Source organism: Poecile atricapillus, chromosome W (genome assembly GCF_030490865.1).
Source record: "Poecile atricapillus isolate bPoeAtr1 chromosome W, bPoeAtr1.hap1, whole genome shotgun sequence".
NCBI lineage: Eukaryota > Metazoa > Chordata > Aves > Passeriformes > Paridae > Poecile > Poecile atricapillus.
Window position 1 is genome coordinate 62983380 of NC_081288.1, and position 16879 is coordinate 63000258.

The window sequence follows — 16879 nt, forward strand, 5'->3', positions numbered from 1 at the left end:
AAGAAGCACATTAATTTAGACACACAGTCACCTAACAGATTACAAGAAATGACAGACCTGTGACTTGTCATGTTTTCTGGGGGTTTGGTGGCTTCCTGTGGGTCCACAGCATGAGTCAGTTACTGGGCTTGGACATCTCAGCTCCAGGCAGCACCTGGAAGAGCTGCTGCACATGGGAAGCCAGGGAAAAGCAGAGTTTGTGCCCACCTTGCTCAGAGCAGAAGCTCACATGGCCTGGTTTTGCAACACTGGTATGTTAAATTGTTTGTGTATAATGTTCATGCAGCTGCTATGTAAAAGTCACATTTACATCCATGTAACACACAATTCTCCAATGCATGGGTGCAGATGTGGGCTATGCACAGACCTGCAGCCATGAGCTGGGAGTGCTATGGTCTGCCCAATGTGTGTGAGCAAGATTAATGTCTAGATGCTGTCACCCCCAATTCAGTATGTCCACATATAGAATAGAGCAGTTAAGTTATCTCCATCAAGTCAAAAGGACACGTTTTTCAGTTCAAGGCAGAAATCCATTTCTTGCAGGAGATGTCTGAAGCCCTGGGTTTTTTGGTGGCTCTGTAATCAATTCTTAAGCTTCTGCCTAGGACAGGACTGAAATCCCAGCAGCTTCAATACCTCTGCTAACACTGCAGGAGAGCTGCACAGGCAGTACCATGGCTGTGGACCATCTCAACCAGCTTCTGACATGTCCCCTGCTTTTCTTGGTGCCAAAAGCAATACAACAGATGGGTTTCTACTGGTTTTGTTCTGGGCTTCTCTCAGCAGTGTCCATGAGTGGGCAAGTCCCAGGTCCCCTGCGGTGACCTCTGCTCTTCACACTTTGGTGCGTACCCATTGCTCACAGCCACCCAAAAGTGAGTGTCCAAACTACACCTTGGGTTGATGCCTTCCCCTTGACATCTATGTTTCCCAAGGACAAAATTATCACAATGACATTTAACCATTCCTGACCAGGGCCAAATTCAAACCAGTAATCTCATCATTGGCTGCATGTCTCATTAGCAGGTTTTAAACCAATAGTCTCAGTGGGTTTTATTTAAAATACCATTACTAATCATTGGGTGAGCCCTTTGCAGGTTTTTCCTCTTTCTTTTTTCCTTAAATACAATCACATATCACTTTACCATATGAAAACACAGTTATATTTTTTTTCTTTCTTTTTTTTTTTAAGGGAAATGTCATCCTTATTTTCTTTTTTTAAACAGGCGAGACCAGGTTACAAATTCCTGAGTTTATACTGCGTTTAACACAGTCTCCCTTCTTGAATGTTGAGCTGTTTACAGCATGCTGGCAATATGCACCATTTCCCTTGCCATCTGTAATGCCAGATGTAGTAAAACTTCATTTCAGTACAGTGAATTAGGGCCTCTTTTGCATTGGTTTTGAATAGATGCAAAGACTTAGACCTGGAGGACTTGGAGAAATAGTTTTCCTCCTCTGACTGGTCATTTGTGTACCATCTTTTATATTTTTCATGTTGATTAAGGGAAAACATCTTTACCATGATTTTTTTTTTTTACCAAGACCTCACTGGAAAACATCTGAAATGAGGAAATCCTAGTCTAAACACGTTTAAACTGCAAACTTTCTTAAAGAAACACTCCTTTGAAAGACATCATTCTTTTAATAAGTCCAATATATGGTATGTACAAAAGCCCCTACTAGATATATATATTATACACACACACACATATATATATGTGTGTATATATATATGTGTGTGTGTGTGTGTGTGTGTGTGTGTGTGCGAGCAATGAATTCACTTTTCTGTGTTCACAAACATTTTAATGGTAAAATGTTAGTCTTTAATCTGTTTCTGGCACCAAAATGTCTTTGTTCCTTGTCCACTTTTGTTACTCTAAATTTATCTGTGAAGAGCTAGCAGGGAAAAAAGAAGGATTTTGCTTTTTTTTGTTGAATGGTTCCCTATTGGGATTCTCAGCCAGCAATATAAAGTTGCTAATGTGTTGGGTACAACTTTAAATCCTCATTATAATCATGTGTTCCTTGGAGTAGGTAAGTCAATAACTATAGGCGGATTAAGTGGCTGGTAATTCACAGTGCACACAGATGCATTCACATAGGTGGTGGTTCCATCAGCCATGACACCATAACCTACAAAGGAAGAAAAATTCTGGTTACTCTCATTATTACTTATTATTCTCTTTATTTTTTAATTACCTGTATCACACAACAATAAGTGCCATATTTTTTATTACTTAGAAGGATTGTAAAAATTCTCTTCACTCAAAACATGAATGTTCCCCGAATCAATACCATCTTTGTCCTACAGCAGAGCTTTTCAAATTGTTTAAGAAAAGCAAGATGGGCCCTCAGTATCTAGTGGCTGTTATCTCTGGCAGCCAGCTCAATAAACCACCTTAGAAAGACAGATACTTTTCTCTGCAGAGATTTTTCTCTTAAAACCTTTTTGGTTTTGGAAAGGATGCTTCTGATTGTTTAGGCTTGCAGTCATCAGTACAGCAAACTTTGGGCAATTTTAATCTTCCCACCATTTTTCCTGCCCTCTGTTGAACATCCTTTAAGCAACCAATGAAGAAAAAGCATTGCTTGATTGAGGCAAGAATATGCATGTGCATGTGCATGTGCATCTGGGCAGGATTTGCCTAGTAGGAACCTCTTTTTGCTATGTCTTTGAACTTGTTGACCAAAATTGATGGACAGGCACTAAAATGCCTGTGCAGGCTGAGAAAAAATGGCTTTATTATTGAATGCATTGTCTAACAGACAAGGTGAATTCACACCCTAAAACACCAGAACATTTCCACAGGAGAACACACACATCCGTGTGTGTCACCAGTGGTAAAAAAGCTTCAGCTACATCTCATGTCTGGCTAGACACCCAAGGCAAACAATTCCAGAATCAAATATGCAGAAAACCAAACTTCTAGCTCTAATGCCTGTAGAAGTACAGTGAAATGCTCTTTCAGAAAGTGAAGAAGCCCTTTGACAGCCTTGGTGTCATGAAAAAACAGACACACTGTTGTCAAAAATCTTTTAATGAATCACTAGGATAAAAACATAAGCCTGATTACATGAAAGCTAAAAGCTTAATGTTGGAAACTTTCACTGAAGTATTATGATCAATATGAAGAACTGCAATCATCAGAAATACGTGATTTTGGGGAAATCAACTGGTAGAAATTTGTACTAAGACTCAATTTCACCTTTCATAAAGTTAATAGTGAAATGTATTCATTGCTATATACACAAGGAGTTACAGCTAGTCAAATCCTATGTTCTGAGGACCCTATGGTTTTTCTGAACGCAATTTTGTGTCTTTCAGAACTCTGAAAATTGCATAATTTGCAAACAAAGAAACAGTAGCCAAATTCCTTTTTTTTTGGTTCCTTAAAACAACCTGAATAATTCAGGGCCTCCTGCACCTCCCATGGAAGAAACACACTATAATTAGGGACCAGGGCGGGAAGAAAACCCTGTAAGGTTCCTGTCACCGGCATTTCTGTAAATCCCTTTCTGTTTGCCACAGAATGACTGCTCTGAGGAAAACACGAAATGCATGGAGGACAGTCAGCACTGTGTTTAGGACTTGCTGTCTCCTCGGCTACACATTTGGAGAGAACAGACACAGACTGCTAACACAATCCTTTTGCTGGAAGATTCCTAGTGCTGCAGCTTTCACTCCTGTCCCACTGCCAGCAGAGTTTCCTTGGCCATACCTCAGTGGAGGTATAATGGAAAAACCAGAATTTTAGCCAGAACCCCTGCCATGCTGCTTGTCCCTTCCATGGGTGGATCAGCAGCAAGCCCATGTGCAGAGGTATTTTTTGGCAGACATGGTAGTGGAGGGAAGGAATAAGGAAGAAACATCTCTTATAAGCATCTCTTTCCCCCAGATGTTCAGTAAATGACTGCTGCAGATGTAGCTATGTTCACTCAGAGGAAAAACTCATCTGTTCAAATCATGCATTCTCTCTACAAAGTGCAACTTTGTTTGCACAGGCTGCCTGCAATGGGAATTCTCCTCTGCAGAGATTTAGCATCGCACTGAAAAACAGGGTCTACAGCTCCCCATTTGTTTTCTCTAAATTATGATAGTTAACAAGAAGAGTACCTTGTTTCTGCGTTCTGATACCTACTGTGCCAACTACACTAACTCACAGGATTTGCTATTCTGTGGAGGTGCCATTCTTTTCCCTCAAGAGTCAAAGTTGGGCTTGGTTTTAACAGATGTGACTTTGTTTACCTGCCTGAACCTTCATGGCTAGCTGTTTGCTTATATCCCCTGCAACCCTCTTGCCTTCAGTTTCTGAAATGACAGTGAGTTTGAACTGTATTCACCTGCTGTCTTGGTTGGAATATCAAAGATCACTCTAGCGGCATTATTTGTTTACTCTGTGATTTAACAGCACTTTGGACATTAACCAGGTATTAACAGGTCACTGCAGATGAGACACATGAGGAGAATGGACCTAATCCTTGAGCTATAAAATAACAGTCTGCATATTTTTTTATACCACCAGCAATGCCACTTCTAATATGCCATGGTAAAAGTCCCCAGCAGCAAGTCAGAGAGGGATATCTTGGGAAGAGCTCTTCACAAAATCAGAAGAATCTGAAGGCCAGCTCCTCCATTTTTTCCATTTCTACACTAGTGAGACCCACAGAGATCCTACAGCAAAGGCTGGAGCAGTCCCAGAAGCAGAAAACTGGCAGTTGTGGAGTACCTTTTCCTGCCAGTCAGTTAACACTGCCAATGACTGAGCAGCTGATAATACACATTACACACCAATGGTTCACTCCTGCACAGCCCACTGCTTTCTGCTTAGGGTGGGGGCACTGCTTGAAGCCTTGCTGCCTTGCTTTGTGGACAGAACAGACAGCATCTACCTTTCCCTTTGCCAAGAGATGAACTCCTGCTGTTACTGACTTCAGCAGAGGCTATCTGTCACCATTCACTGGCTTGTGTGAAGGGAACTAATTTTCTTCCCAGTTAAATATCAAATAGTTAATAGAACCACTTGTTTTGTCTGAGCACAAAATCTTCCCCTGCCAAAACAACTAAATGCATCCATAAATATCTTGGAACTTCTACACCAGTCAGTGTGTCTTGTGTGTCTTGATTTCAACTTCATATACACACTGATGGGGAGAGACAGCTGTTATTGTACAATCTTGAAGATCAAGCCTTAGAAGCACCCCTCAAAACATTCTTACCCATTTTAAAAGCACAGAAGCTGAGACACAGAGATCTTACATGAATTACTGTGAAGCGCAGGTTCTGCTGAGGAAAAAAAAATCCCTCCATCCTAATATTTAGACACTTTCTGTAACTACTGGACTTGTGTTCTTATTTTAAAATTTACAATACTCATCTCTGTGAAGGAAGCATCAACCTGTTTTATAGATGTAGAAAATGAAAGATATGCTCAACTACAGGTATTGAAGTGTGGCTATCAGCCAATTTCACCTCTATATATGCATTTAAAAATGCATCTGAATTCTAGAAGTGCTTCAGTTCAGACATTCAAGTTTGAAAATGCTGGTTAAGCCTTCTCTACTTGCAGCTTCTAAATACCTATTATGAGAAGAAATGTGTTCTGACCTTCATGGATATGTCCAAAAACATGAAGCCTTGGCTGTATTCGTCTCTGGACTGTATTCAGCAGCTCAACACATCCTACCCGTTGCATTTTCTTAGGAACCCAGTCCAGAAAACCTTTGGAAAAGAAAAGAAAGCTTTAAGAAAAGACAGATAATCCACAAGGTTTTGGTGTTATACAGCATTTTTGAGATTTCATGTCTCATGGCTTTTCACAAACAGCCACAGAAGAATTGAAAAGGCAAGAATTGTGTCTGCATTGGTAAGCAGAAGAGGAAGGAAAGGAAAATACAGACGGAAAACCATAAAAGCTCATCTGGATAAAAAGGTCTGTGATAACTCTTTCCAGTTGTTTTTCAAAGAATAATTACTGCAGTCAAAACATTTTTTGCACTGCTGTTAATGGGATAACTCAATTCTTTACCCATTTTTCTTCTTGCAGAGAATGAGGTAAGAACAATAAGTCCAAAGCAAGCCTCTAAAGAATTTAAAACATTTAACTATTTAAAAGCCGTCCTGGGACCTACTTTTTTAGATTGAACACTTAAACCAATGTAACGGAATCTGTGTTGCCAATACTACAACTATATTGTTATCACATTGAACGCTACAGTAGTGGAGCTCAGGTGAGGGATCCACTACATGCCCAAAAAATAACATGAGTTAAACCGCTTCATGGCACAGCAAGCCCCACTTGGTTAAATTGATGGATCTCAGAAGGGACACTCAAGCCTTTTGCAGTAGATGTATTTAAGTACTGCATTTACTTGCACAAAAATTGTGTAAAAGTGTATTTCTTATGAAAATAGACAGAAATATTACATCAACTCTTTGTCTAAAAGTATTGCAGGGGGATGTTTACTGCCAATTGGTCTCATGTTTCCTTCCAAGCACTAGTATAAGGAGGATGTTGTATTGGAGTGTTTGCAACAACCAATCTGTTTTCTTTCTATTCATTTCTGTTCATTTCTATTCAGTCACTTTCATAAGGCTCATATTTGGAAACGTGAAAGATAAAATCTTCATGCTTATATTTTGTTGTTCTGATATTTTCCCTGCGTGCCTGTCATAGCTTTGCATCTCTTGGATTTGCTGCAATAGTGTGAATATATTGTGCTTTTAGCCAGAAGTGCAGAGTCTGGACCTGATTTTCATAAATTTACTTTTGATATCCACTCAAGCATGGCTAAGCAGGCAACCAACTGGTTTGAAAAACCAGAAGTGTGGTATTCAAGCTCTTGGACAAGCTCTCCGATTTGCTAGAGCTTCAGGGTAGGTTCACACATTGACAAATACCTCTTTAGCTGCCAGTGCTTGAAAACTGGGCTGAAGTTTGGTAAACTGTGAGGTTTTACCAAAATGGCAAAATTTTGCACTTGTTTCATACCTACTCGGAGAGCTAAGTTCAATTTTCAGAAAAAAAGTTGGGAATGGGGCATCCTAAGTGTCAAAAAGAGGAAGTTCTGAACATGGTCAAAGACAAAAGGTGCTGTTTGGCACCTGTCAGAGGATGTAGAAAAGGAAAGCCCTGCTGAACTACAACCAGACTGAGCAATGCTCACTCCTGCTGAATTCACTTGTGCCATCAAAGGGAGGTCAAAATTCACCAGAGAAAAACAGTATTTATGATGTCAAAGTGAGGCCAGGAATTCCTCTGGAATAAAGTCACACTTTTTTTTTTTTTTCCCCAGAGTAAACATATTAGAGCCATAAGTTTTATTACTCCAATGATTTGAAGCAGTTAATTGTCAAAATGTCTGCAGTGAACATAAAGCCAAAAGTATTTCCACTTCAAAAACTTCACAAACAAAAATAATCCATAAAATTAACTTCTCCATTAAATTAAGCATTATTTATGTTGAACATGTTTTTGTTTACATGCATTATCACCCTTCTGAAGCCTTCCCATATGTTTGCAGCTTATTATGTACACCTGACTACACAAACTAAGAATAATTGATTACACCTAGCTAACAATTAGAGTTCATCTTAGGGGTTTTTTAATGTTTGGTTACTTGAAACAGGTTTCTGCAGCTGTCAGGAAAATATAAATCTTTGTCACAGACTATCAAGCAGACAGCTGCAAATGAAGACTTAAAGGCGAAATTAAATTAAAAACAAAGAAAAGAACGTGAACTTTTGGAAGAGAAAAGAATAATAAATGGAGATCTTTGGGACAGAAAGATATGCCGATGTAGAAATGAGCATTAACGCTGATCCCATAATCACAAATTCTATATTTCATAAACTATGAAATACATTGCATATCATTGTTAATAATAATAGACAAGTTACTAATAAAATGGTCAAAACCAAATGTTTTAACCTTTTTTTTCCTCATCCAATGTGAACCTCAAATGTATCCCTGCCCTGGTTTCATCTCAAAGCACTACTCTAAAACAGAAGAGAAAAATTACTCGGATTTTTGTTACATAGCTAAATGAAAAACAAAATTCATTAACTCTTAATTGTGCTTCTGATCTAAATCAGACTGTTTCAAATCCATGTAATAATGGAGTATTAATTAGTTCAGGAGAATGCACACTCTTTTGCAGTGAGGAAATGAGAAAGCAGCATAGAAAATGGATGATAGGCTGAATTTAGGCGGCCATTCTGGAGAATAATCCCCAGAATTTGCAAGAGGACTGATTGCTATTTATGATCCTTAGGAACAACCTTAGTGAGGAACAAGAATCAGCTTCCTGGTTAAAAAACATTGGCTGGGAGGGTCAGAGGATCCTGTCTCCCAAAAGGTCTGCAGACAGAGCTGCACAATAAGGTGGTTCTGCAAGTTAAGCAGAGTGCTAAGCTCTTTGAAATGTCATATATTTGTTGCCATAGGTGTCAGGGAGACCAACAGCTCCTGCCCTCAGGCAGAGGGTTCGGTGCCTGAGCTATCTATTAATGCATCAATAAGAGAGAGACAAAGAAACAGGAACCTCTGGAAAAAAAGGAAATTCTGAGGGAATGTTTGAAGATAATTAAAAGTGGAAAAAAAAAAAGAACACATACTGAGCCATGGAGATGGGGGGAATTCACATTACTCCTTTACAAACCACTAGAGATGGGTGGCCCTTCCTCAGAATTACTGCAATTATTAATTTACTTTTCAATTATTAAATTTACTATTAAATTTATTACTAAAGCCTGTTTGTTGAGTGCCAACTCTGCAGTGCTCTTTAGGGGTCCTCCTCCTCCTGCTGATGCCTGTGGCTACTGGAGAGGCCTGGTGGCTAAAGTAGCAAGGTGGTTGAATCTCACCACTTTCCAACATTAATTTTAAGTGACTCTTCAGTCAGCTGAAGGTTGGCTACAGTTGGTCAGCTGGCTTTAAAAGGGGTTTTCAAAGTGCTGAAAAAGCTTCTAAAAAGTTTTAAATATGACTTATAAATAAAACTGCATGAAAGACAGCATTGTGCCTTGGATCCTAGCAGGGATTACCCCCATACCGATGGCCTGGAGCTGATATCTTGGGCCACAACACTTAATTTCTGACATCCACTTTTACAGGACAGGCTCATGTTAAAATCAGTCCACAGCATGGCATGAGACTACACTTAGGTGAGAAGTCAAAACACACACCCCTAACTGTGAGAAACTCTGCTCACAAAGAACTACTTTCCTCCAGGATTAGTGAGCAGTGGAATGCAAACATGTCCTTCTAAAGAAAACAAAACAGAAACCCTTTAGATACTTTCTCCTCTGAGCTCTGAAAGAGAAGAAAGGGTGGAAGGCGAGGGTTTTAGCTTCAGGAAATTGGGGAATCTAAAAGTTTAAAGAAACCAACTACCTTAATTTCACACAAAGCACAGTAAGACTCAGTAAAACACTTGAGTACATGGTTCTTGCTCATGTTCATTTATTAAATTAGTGAGAGTCAAACACACATTCACATTATATATAGACTGCTATATATATTTAATACATTGGAAAAAAGCTTAAAAGCCTTAAGCCCTTACTGAATCTGTACAGGTTTGTGTGATTGCATTATTTCTGTAGCAAAAGTAATGTCAAAATTTTCTAGGAATACAAGAAATCTTTTATAGATAGATAGCTTTTATATCACCTATATTAACATTTGAAAAATGCACATGCAAAACTATTTCTTTTTGATCTGTTCATGTTGCCAAACTGTATTACAGGTAAGCAATTCAACCATGCAGTCCAAAGAACAGGCAAACAATGGGGAGCATCTGGGTTTGTAAGGCAGAAGCTACACCAACTCAGCATGATGAGGAAAAAAAGAGATTCTGGGTTGGTGGGAAAATGCAGTAGCAAGTCAGGGAGAAAGTGATAAAAATGAGATCTTAATCCTGCATTTCTCTTCAAAAACACTCCATGCTTTCAATCTAGTAATTTCACCAGTGGCAGATTAAAAATGTGCATAGGAAAACTAGACCCTGCTTATTTATAAAGCTCATTATGGCTTTATGCATTAATGTTTTAATTTTTAAGCCATTATTTAATTCGCTGCCATTGAGCAGAGGTATCATAGATAATCATGAGCTGAAGTACTGGTGCTGCTGAAATCAGTACGCATGTTGCTCTTGACTTTTGTAACTCAGGATTGCACTCTTTTTCTAAAGACAGCCATCAGTTACCATATAATCATCTGAAATACACAGCTAAGAGCACTATTATTTTCTTACCGAGAGGTGGTCCATGTGTTATAAGAATATCTATTCCATCTGGAATAAGGTTCCATTTCTCTAATAGTGCTTGGCCTCGTGGAAGATTAAAGCCCCAGCCATAAAACCAAGGTTGCCTGCCAAGAGAGGAGGAGAATGTCTTCAGTGCTACTTCCATGTACTGGTTATCTAAGTAAAATACTGAGGTCGATGCTTTGCTACCATGGAATTTGAAGACACAAACAGCATTCATTTTCTTCTTTGTGTGCACACAGTAATCCCCTCTTTCCATACAAACAGTGCTGTTTAACTTGTATAGCAAATACGTGCAGTCCTCCCTGCTTTCAGTAGACAGCATACAGCAAAATATTCACAGTAGTGCTCGAACTACTTACAAGCCCTGGATACCAAGATCTCCATGTGTGGATTATCACGCTGGCTCTCACAACATTTAGAAGAACAGCTGTCTCAGACACACCCACGTGACTTCTGTTTCACATTGGCTCCCACCACGTTTGGCCCTTAGCCTATGACCAGCTGGGCAAGGACAGACCCTGGCACCATGACAGATCCTGCTCCAAAGTCAGAGACAGCATCTCTGCTGCTTTGTTTCCCTAATTGGATACATCCCATCAGAACAAGAATGCTGCTGCTTCTCTAACACACAAATTTCTTCTGTCCTCTGGTATGTTGACTTGCTTTTATGTAAGACTTTGCATATTCAGGATTTCTTACTAGATAGGCATTTACATTTTTTGAAATGTACTTATGGAGCAGCTCATAATGGAGCAGCAGGACTGTAATACTGCCAGTCAGAACATAATTTATCTGTATCTTGCTATCCCGTTGATTAAAAAACTATATTTCACAGCAATTATATCACAGTGTTAAATTATGTCTTGCAGACTAGGCTCCAATTCTAGGACATAAAATTGAGGGGTTAGTTTTAGGCTGGAAGTTTTAATAGTTAAGACTGATGTCTTGTGGCCGTACCCATATTTGAAGAACAATGAACAGAATGTTTTTCTTCCACAGACAAAAAGAGGGTCAACTACTGACGACTGAAAAGCTTGCTTTCTCATCCCCTGCCTCTTCATCACATGCCCTGGATAACCAGGTCTTGAGAAACAAGTGTCCCAGGGAAAAAAAGAAAACCAAAAAACTGAATCTTCAAACATCTGCTATCAGAACCAGAAATATATCTCCCAGCCTCCAGAAGCTGTGATGAGGGAGGTAAAGAAGGTGTTTGAAGAAAAGAAGCTAACAGCATTAGTGGTGAAGCACAAATCTTGTTCTGAGTAACATTGCTCAGGCCAAGGCAGCTGGCTAACAAAAAGACACGTCCCTACATCAGGCCACAAACTCATACTTTTCTGGTTACCTGTTCAACATTCCAAGCAGCCTTTCCTCACCTTTCTGCTGCCAGGGTCTCTAGAGGGAAGCTCAGGGAGATCTTATCTCTCTAAAATTTCCTGAAAGGCATTTATAGCAAGGTGGGAATTGGGTCTCTTCTCTCAGCTAACAATCAATAGGACAAGAGGAAATGGCCTAAAGTTGCACCAGGGGAGGTTTAGATTGGATATTGGGAAAAATTCCTCACTGGGAGGTCAAGTGGCTAAGTAACCATGCCTGGAAGCATTTAAAAGGCGTGTAGATGTGGCACTTGGGGACATGGTTTAGTGGCATCAGGTTTATGGATGGACTTGATCATCTCAGACGTCTTTTCCTAAACAATTATGGGATTCTCCTAATTGGCTTATTGTGCAGCAAGGTACCAGCAGTGCTACCATGTGGCATTGCCATGCAGCAACCACACAAGCTCTGTGGAACTGGATCTGTTCCTCCTTACATTCAGCTCACCACTGAGATAAGGAAATAATTTTTATCACACAGGAATGCCTCAAAAATTAAAAAAAACTAAAGTGTGTGAGGTGCGAGGATATTACAGAAGTGGGAAGCTTCATAAAAATATACAGTGGTTGGCTTTTTCTAAACTCTTCATCCTTTCCTGCCTTGGGATTGCATTCCACACCTAACACACCAAGTATATTTCTTCACCAAGATGAAAATACACAACTGTTTGGCAAATTGTCTGTAGACCCAGGGCACATTTCCCATTAGAATGATCCCACTGACAGAAAATATTTGCAAGGGCAAATAGGTGGCAAAAGAAGTGTCAGCACAGTAAATCATCTTTTTTAAGTCCTTGACAGTTTCAGTGCATTTACATCCCTGCTGCCATCCCTTGCATGGCCTGGTGCTGCTGGGCAGGGACAGGATTGTCCCTGGGTCTCTGATGGGAAGCATGGGGAGGCACCATCCCACAGGTGTGCCAGACACAGAAAAGAAGCCAAGAGGAAAGACCAGCATTTGCCCAAGAAGCAAAAGTCCAAAACTCACAGAATAATTATTTTAAGACTACAATGAAGCATTTTAAAAGAGAAATAATCATGACTGCCACAGGTCTCCCCAGAAGTCAGCTTAATCCTGCTGAAATCCAGATGACCACAAGCCATATAAGCAGCTGTGAGAGCCTCTACCTGCCTCTACCAGGGTTGGACTACACATGGCCACTTTCTAAAAAAGCCCATTTCCCTTTATGAATAGGCATGATCTGCTTATTAAGACAAGAAGCACTTTCCCCCATCCCTCCCTCCTCCCTCCCTCGCTCCCTTTGTGGTGACTGCAGCAGGGCTGGTAAGTTATGCATGCTGGAGCTGTTCTTTTGTGAAGGGGAGATGTTACAACTTGTGTGATTTGCCATTATGCTGTCTTTTGTGACAATCCTGAGATGGAAGGAAATGTCTGGAATATTTCTGGCAAAAAAATTAAAAAATCCCAGGTCCAGGAAAGGATTCAGCAGAGGATGCTGGCATGCTTTACATTGGAGAGAAGAAAGGCAAATCACACTTCAGTGCCCTCACCCCCAAAGCAAAAACCATCTTTATAAGCACGTAAGGATTTTATAAATCCCTAAGTCCCTTCCTCTGGAAATACAAAACAGCTATCAAATTTTCTGAATAGGGAAAAAGCCTTCTTCTCTTACCCACTGATGAGCCTGTGGCCTGGATATCATGTTAAGACAACTTTGTCTAGAATTTGCATTTACGATAGAACGTGGAAACAAAGTTAAATTCTTTATATCAAGTACTGAATTTCTGTATTCCCAGTTAGTGCTTACTCAGGAAAAGTGTAATTATTTTTATAATGTATTTTTCAATAATATTTTACATTTGACAAAGTATGCTTTACAAGAGAAAAATCCACTCTCCTCAAAAAAAAAACCAACCCAAGAAAAATTTATTTGGCAATTAAAGACATATATCATAAATATATTTCACCTTCGAAGTGAAGCACTCATCTGTAGAAATGTACTTTGATTTAGGTCTTACCTTTTTCAAGTGAACAGTTTGAGTGTCTCCAACACTACTGAAATTCAACCATTATTTTGATAAGAATAATGATCTCGTCTACACAGAAGACTCAAGGGGGAAAATATATCAGAGGTGAATTTGTTTACAGCACAACTGACCTTAAGTTTAAAACATTTGAACAAGTTTTGCAGGCCAAATAATCTATGGCACAAAAAGGGCTGAATTACCACAGTTTGTGCTAGAAATCGGATGTTGCTTTATGTACTGAATTTCTATCTTTCTTTTCTAAAGTAACCATTGGAATAATTTTCTTACAGAATGATAGTTGCTATGACAACCATAGCAAATTTTCGTTTTCTGAAACAGATGTCTCATTTAGTTGAAAATTAGAATGTGAAAAACCCATGGGAAAAATTAATTCAAACTTTAACAGAACACTGACTACAATGTAATCTCTTATAGGTTAACCCCTTAACATCTTTCTGCACTCCTATAGTAACCTTCTCATAAATTCTAATTAAACCAATTTAACCTCCTAGGAATGACCTTCTTAGCTATCATTAGCACTTCAGTTGTCTTTGAAAGGATCATTTGTGTTATAATAGTAACAGAAAAAAAGTCATAGTAAAAAAATAATCATCAAACATATTACCGCCCTAATTATTTATTAGGGTTTTTTTTATTTTCTTTAATTCAGCTACTACCAGAAAGAGCTAACATGTAGCCCAAGAATTCTTTTGTCGTTTAAATGGGGCTTTACTTAGTTTTGCATGTGCTCTACTGCATAAGTGGATGCACCACACATATTTGATCTGCCCTTTATGTGAAAATGGAGGGTTTTTCATATTCAAACCAGTGGTACCCATCTCTGTCTGACAGGCAGCCGTACAAACAAGGGATACTTGACTGGGGAGAACTATCAATGCACATGGATTTTTCTATTACAAGTGATGAAAGACTGAAATTTGATTCTCCATTGCCTTGATTCAATTTAAACGTTTTAACTCAAAGAGTGCTTTCCTTCCTTTCCAGCTCAAGGAGACTCTCCACAGAACCTCAGCACCCCTGCAAACAAACAGGGTAGAAAACCAGTAGGCACTCCCTGAAACACGTGCCTTGGCACTGCCTCATGGCTGAGGGCTGTCAGCTAACACAAGAGCTACAAAATTTACTGCAGCAACTGCCTCTAGGCTGGCCAGCTGAGAAACACTAATCTTGCCACCAGTAGGCACCAATTGCTCTCTTTGACTTCAAGGAGAAAGCCCATTAGCCACAGGGAGCTATGGTAGTTTGACTGAACAGCAGTGGTGCATCAAGTATGGATGGACAGCATCCTGCAAACACCATGCTAGCAAAAAGTGCAGAACTGAAACACATTGTGCCTCCTAATTTCTATAGTTTCCTATAAAAATCTTCATTTCTTTTTTTTTTTCCAGCTGAAAGGCAAGTTCTCTCAGTAGAATTCCTTTGCTTACCAAATAAATTTCAAAAGTTCACAAACATATGCAACTTGCTCCAGTCTTTTCTCCAAAACTGCTGCCATTTTTCTCCTACAGGAAAATAAACAGATATTGGTTGGTGACTGACAAGAAGCTCAGTGGGAAAAGAATGGACCAAATCACCTTTCTCAGTCCTGCTCCTCTTCCTGATAAAACAAAATATTCCGTATTTAGAAGACTGGACTACCTGTGCTGAAAGCCATACTGGCAGGAGTGACTGGTCAAGGGCCATGGACCACAAAAAGCAGGTTCCACAGTGGCAAACATGGGCAAAACTCCAACACATCCTGATTCCCAGCCCAGAAAAACTCAGTGGTGGACACTTAAGTCTTTTTTTCCTGGTCTTGATATAATCTTACTATCATAACTAGCTACATTCCTGTGGGCATGAGTGTTCAGTACTTAGCCTTTCCTCAGTAAGTAACTATTTTACTGAGTATTTCTGTTAGTTTTTAACTCTACTTTCTGTCCAAGTAAGCATTCACAAAAGTTCGTATTTTTGGGGGTTTTTTTGGTATCAGCCATTTCATCTAAAGGAGTTGTGAAATAACACAGACCTTTTTGGTTTTTCTTCCTTGCATGCAAAAGAGCCATCCAAAGCAGGAAGGGAAAGGACAAAAGGAGCCATCAGGCCATTGGTGCTAGGAATGACTGGCAGGGCACTGTTTGTTTATAGGCTTTGAAATTTCATTCAACATTGGGGCATCTGAGCCAAATATAACTGAGATCTAAGGAAAAACAGGTTTCAGGAGTCTTCAGGAGCATGAGAAGATTTATATTACAGTGAACTTCCATGTGAGAGAGGCAAGGGTGGTGTAATTTTAGAGAACAGCAGTGTGCAAAAAGAATTAAACTATGCAAAAAATAAATTTGATTTTTTTCATTCTTAATATTGAAGCCAGGTCTTTTTTTTATGAAATGTAAGGCCTTATAACTAATAAATGGAAATGATGCAACTCCAATCCTCTACTGGCCATAACACACAACTCTGCTTCCATGGGGAAGTTTTCCTTACTTGCTTTGTATCCCAGGTTGTCATTCTTGAAACTCTGAATCAAATTAAATTATTGTTTTCACAAAAGGAAAAAAGGATAAAAATCTGAATATGGCCCTTTGTCAGTAATTATTTCTCTTGCAATTTGAGTTACACATGAAATCATTCATCTTTTGTTTAGTAAAGGATTTCATACAGCTCTGACCACAAAGAAGAACGAATGAGCTATGACTAATAGGAACTGATCATTTCTAAACATTAATCTGTTATAAAACAATGAAAAATAAAATGAAATCTACTTTATCTTCATAAAAGGAGAACAAGAACATAACAGGTAAGGAGGAAAATTAATGAAAGACTGAATTTAAAATATGCCAGTACCAAATGCAGATAGTTTATCTCATTCTTCTGGAAGGCAAATTATTATGCTCCATCTGATATTTTTAAAAAATAATAAAATAAACAAAGGTATAAGCTAATTTGGAATAATTAGTCAAAATATTCAGTGCTGAGGGTGCAAATGTAAAACTGTACAGACTTTCAGTACAATCTTAGGGATTTAATGCAGAGATAAGGTCTTGAGTTCCTGATGTCTCGGAGCCTGTCCCCCCAGTCTCTTGAATTCTCAGCATCTAAAACCATACAGACAGGTTATCCAGCCCATATTTGAGATACTGATAGCTGGCAGTCACAGTAAGAAAGGTTAGGAGAGGAGTTAACAGCCCCTCTGTTCGCAGTACAGTCACCATCTCATTTTAAATATAAATTAAAAAAAAATC

General features: G+C 39.1%; 1 protein-coding gene across 2 annotated transcripts in view; it reads right to left on the bottom strand.

Annotated features, from left to right (window-relative positions):
• Positions 1-240: 240 nt before the first annotated feature.
• The window catches only part of LOC131592475 (metallophosphoesterase domain-containing protein 1), a 60907-nt gene continuing 44268 nt past the window's right edge, over positions 241-16879 (bottom strand). For both annotated transcript variants that reach the window (XM_058864006.1, XM_058864005.1), the window contains exons 5-7: positions 10255-10370; positions 5609-5722; positions 241-2136 (exon numbers count right to left, since the gene is read on the bottom strand). In XM_058864006.1, coding sequence (XP_058719989.1) covers positions 2018-2136; positions 5609-5722; positions 10255-10370 — 349 coding nt within the window. In that variant the 3' untranslated portion in view covers positions 241-2017. The remainder of the gene's footprint in view (positions 2137-5608; positions 5723-10254; positions 10371-16879) is intronic.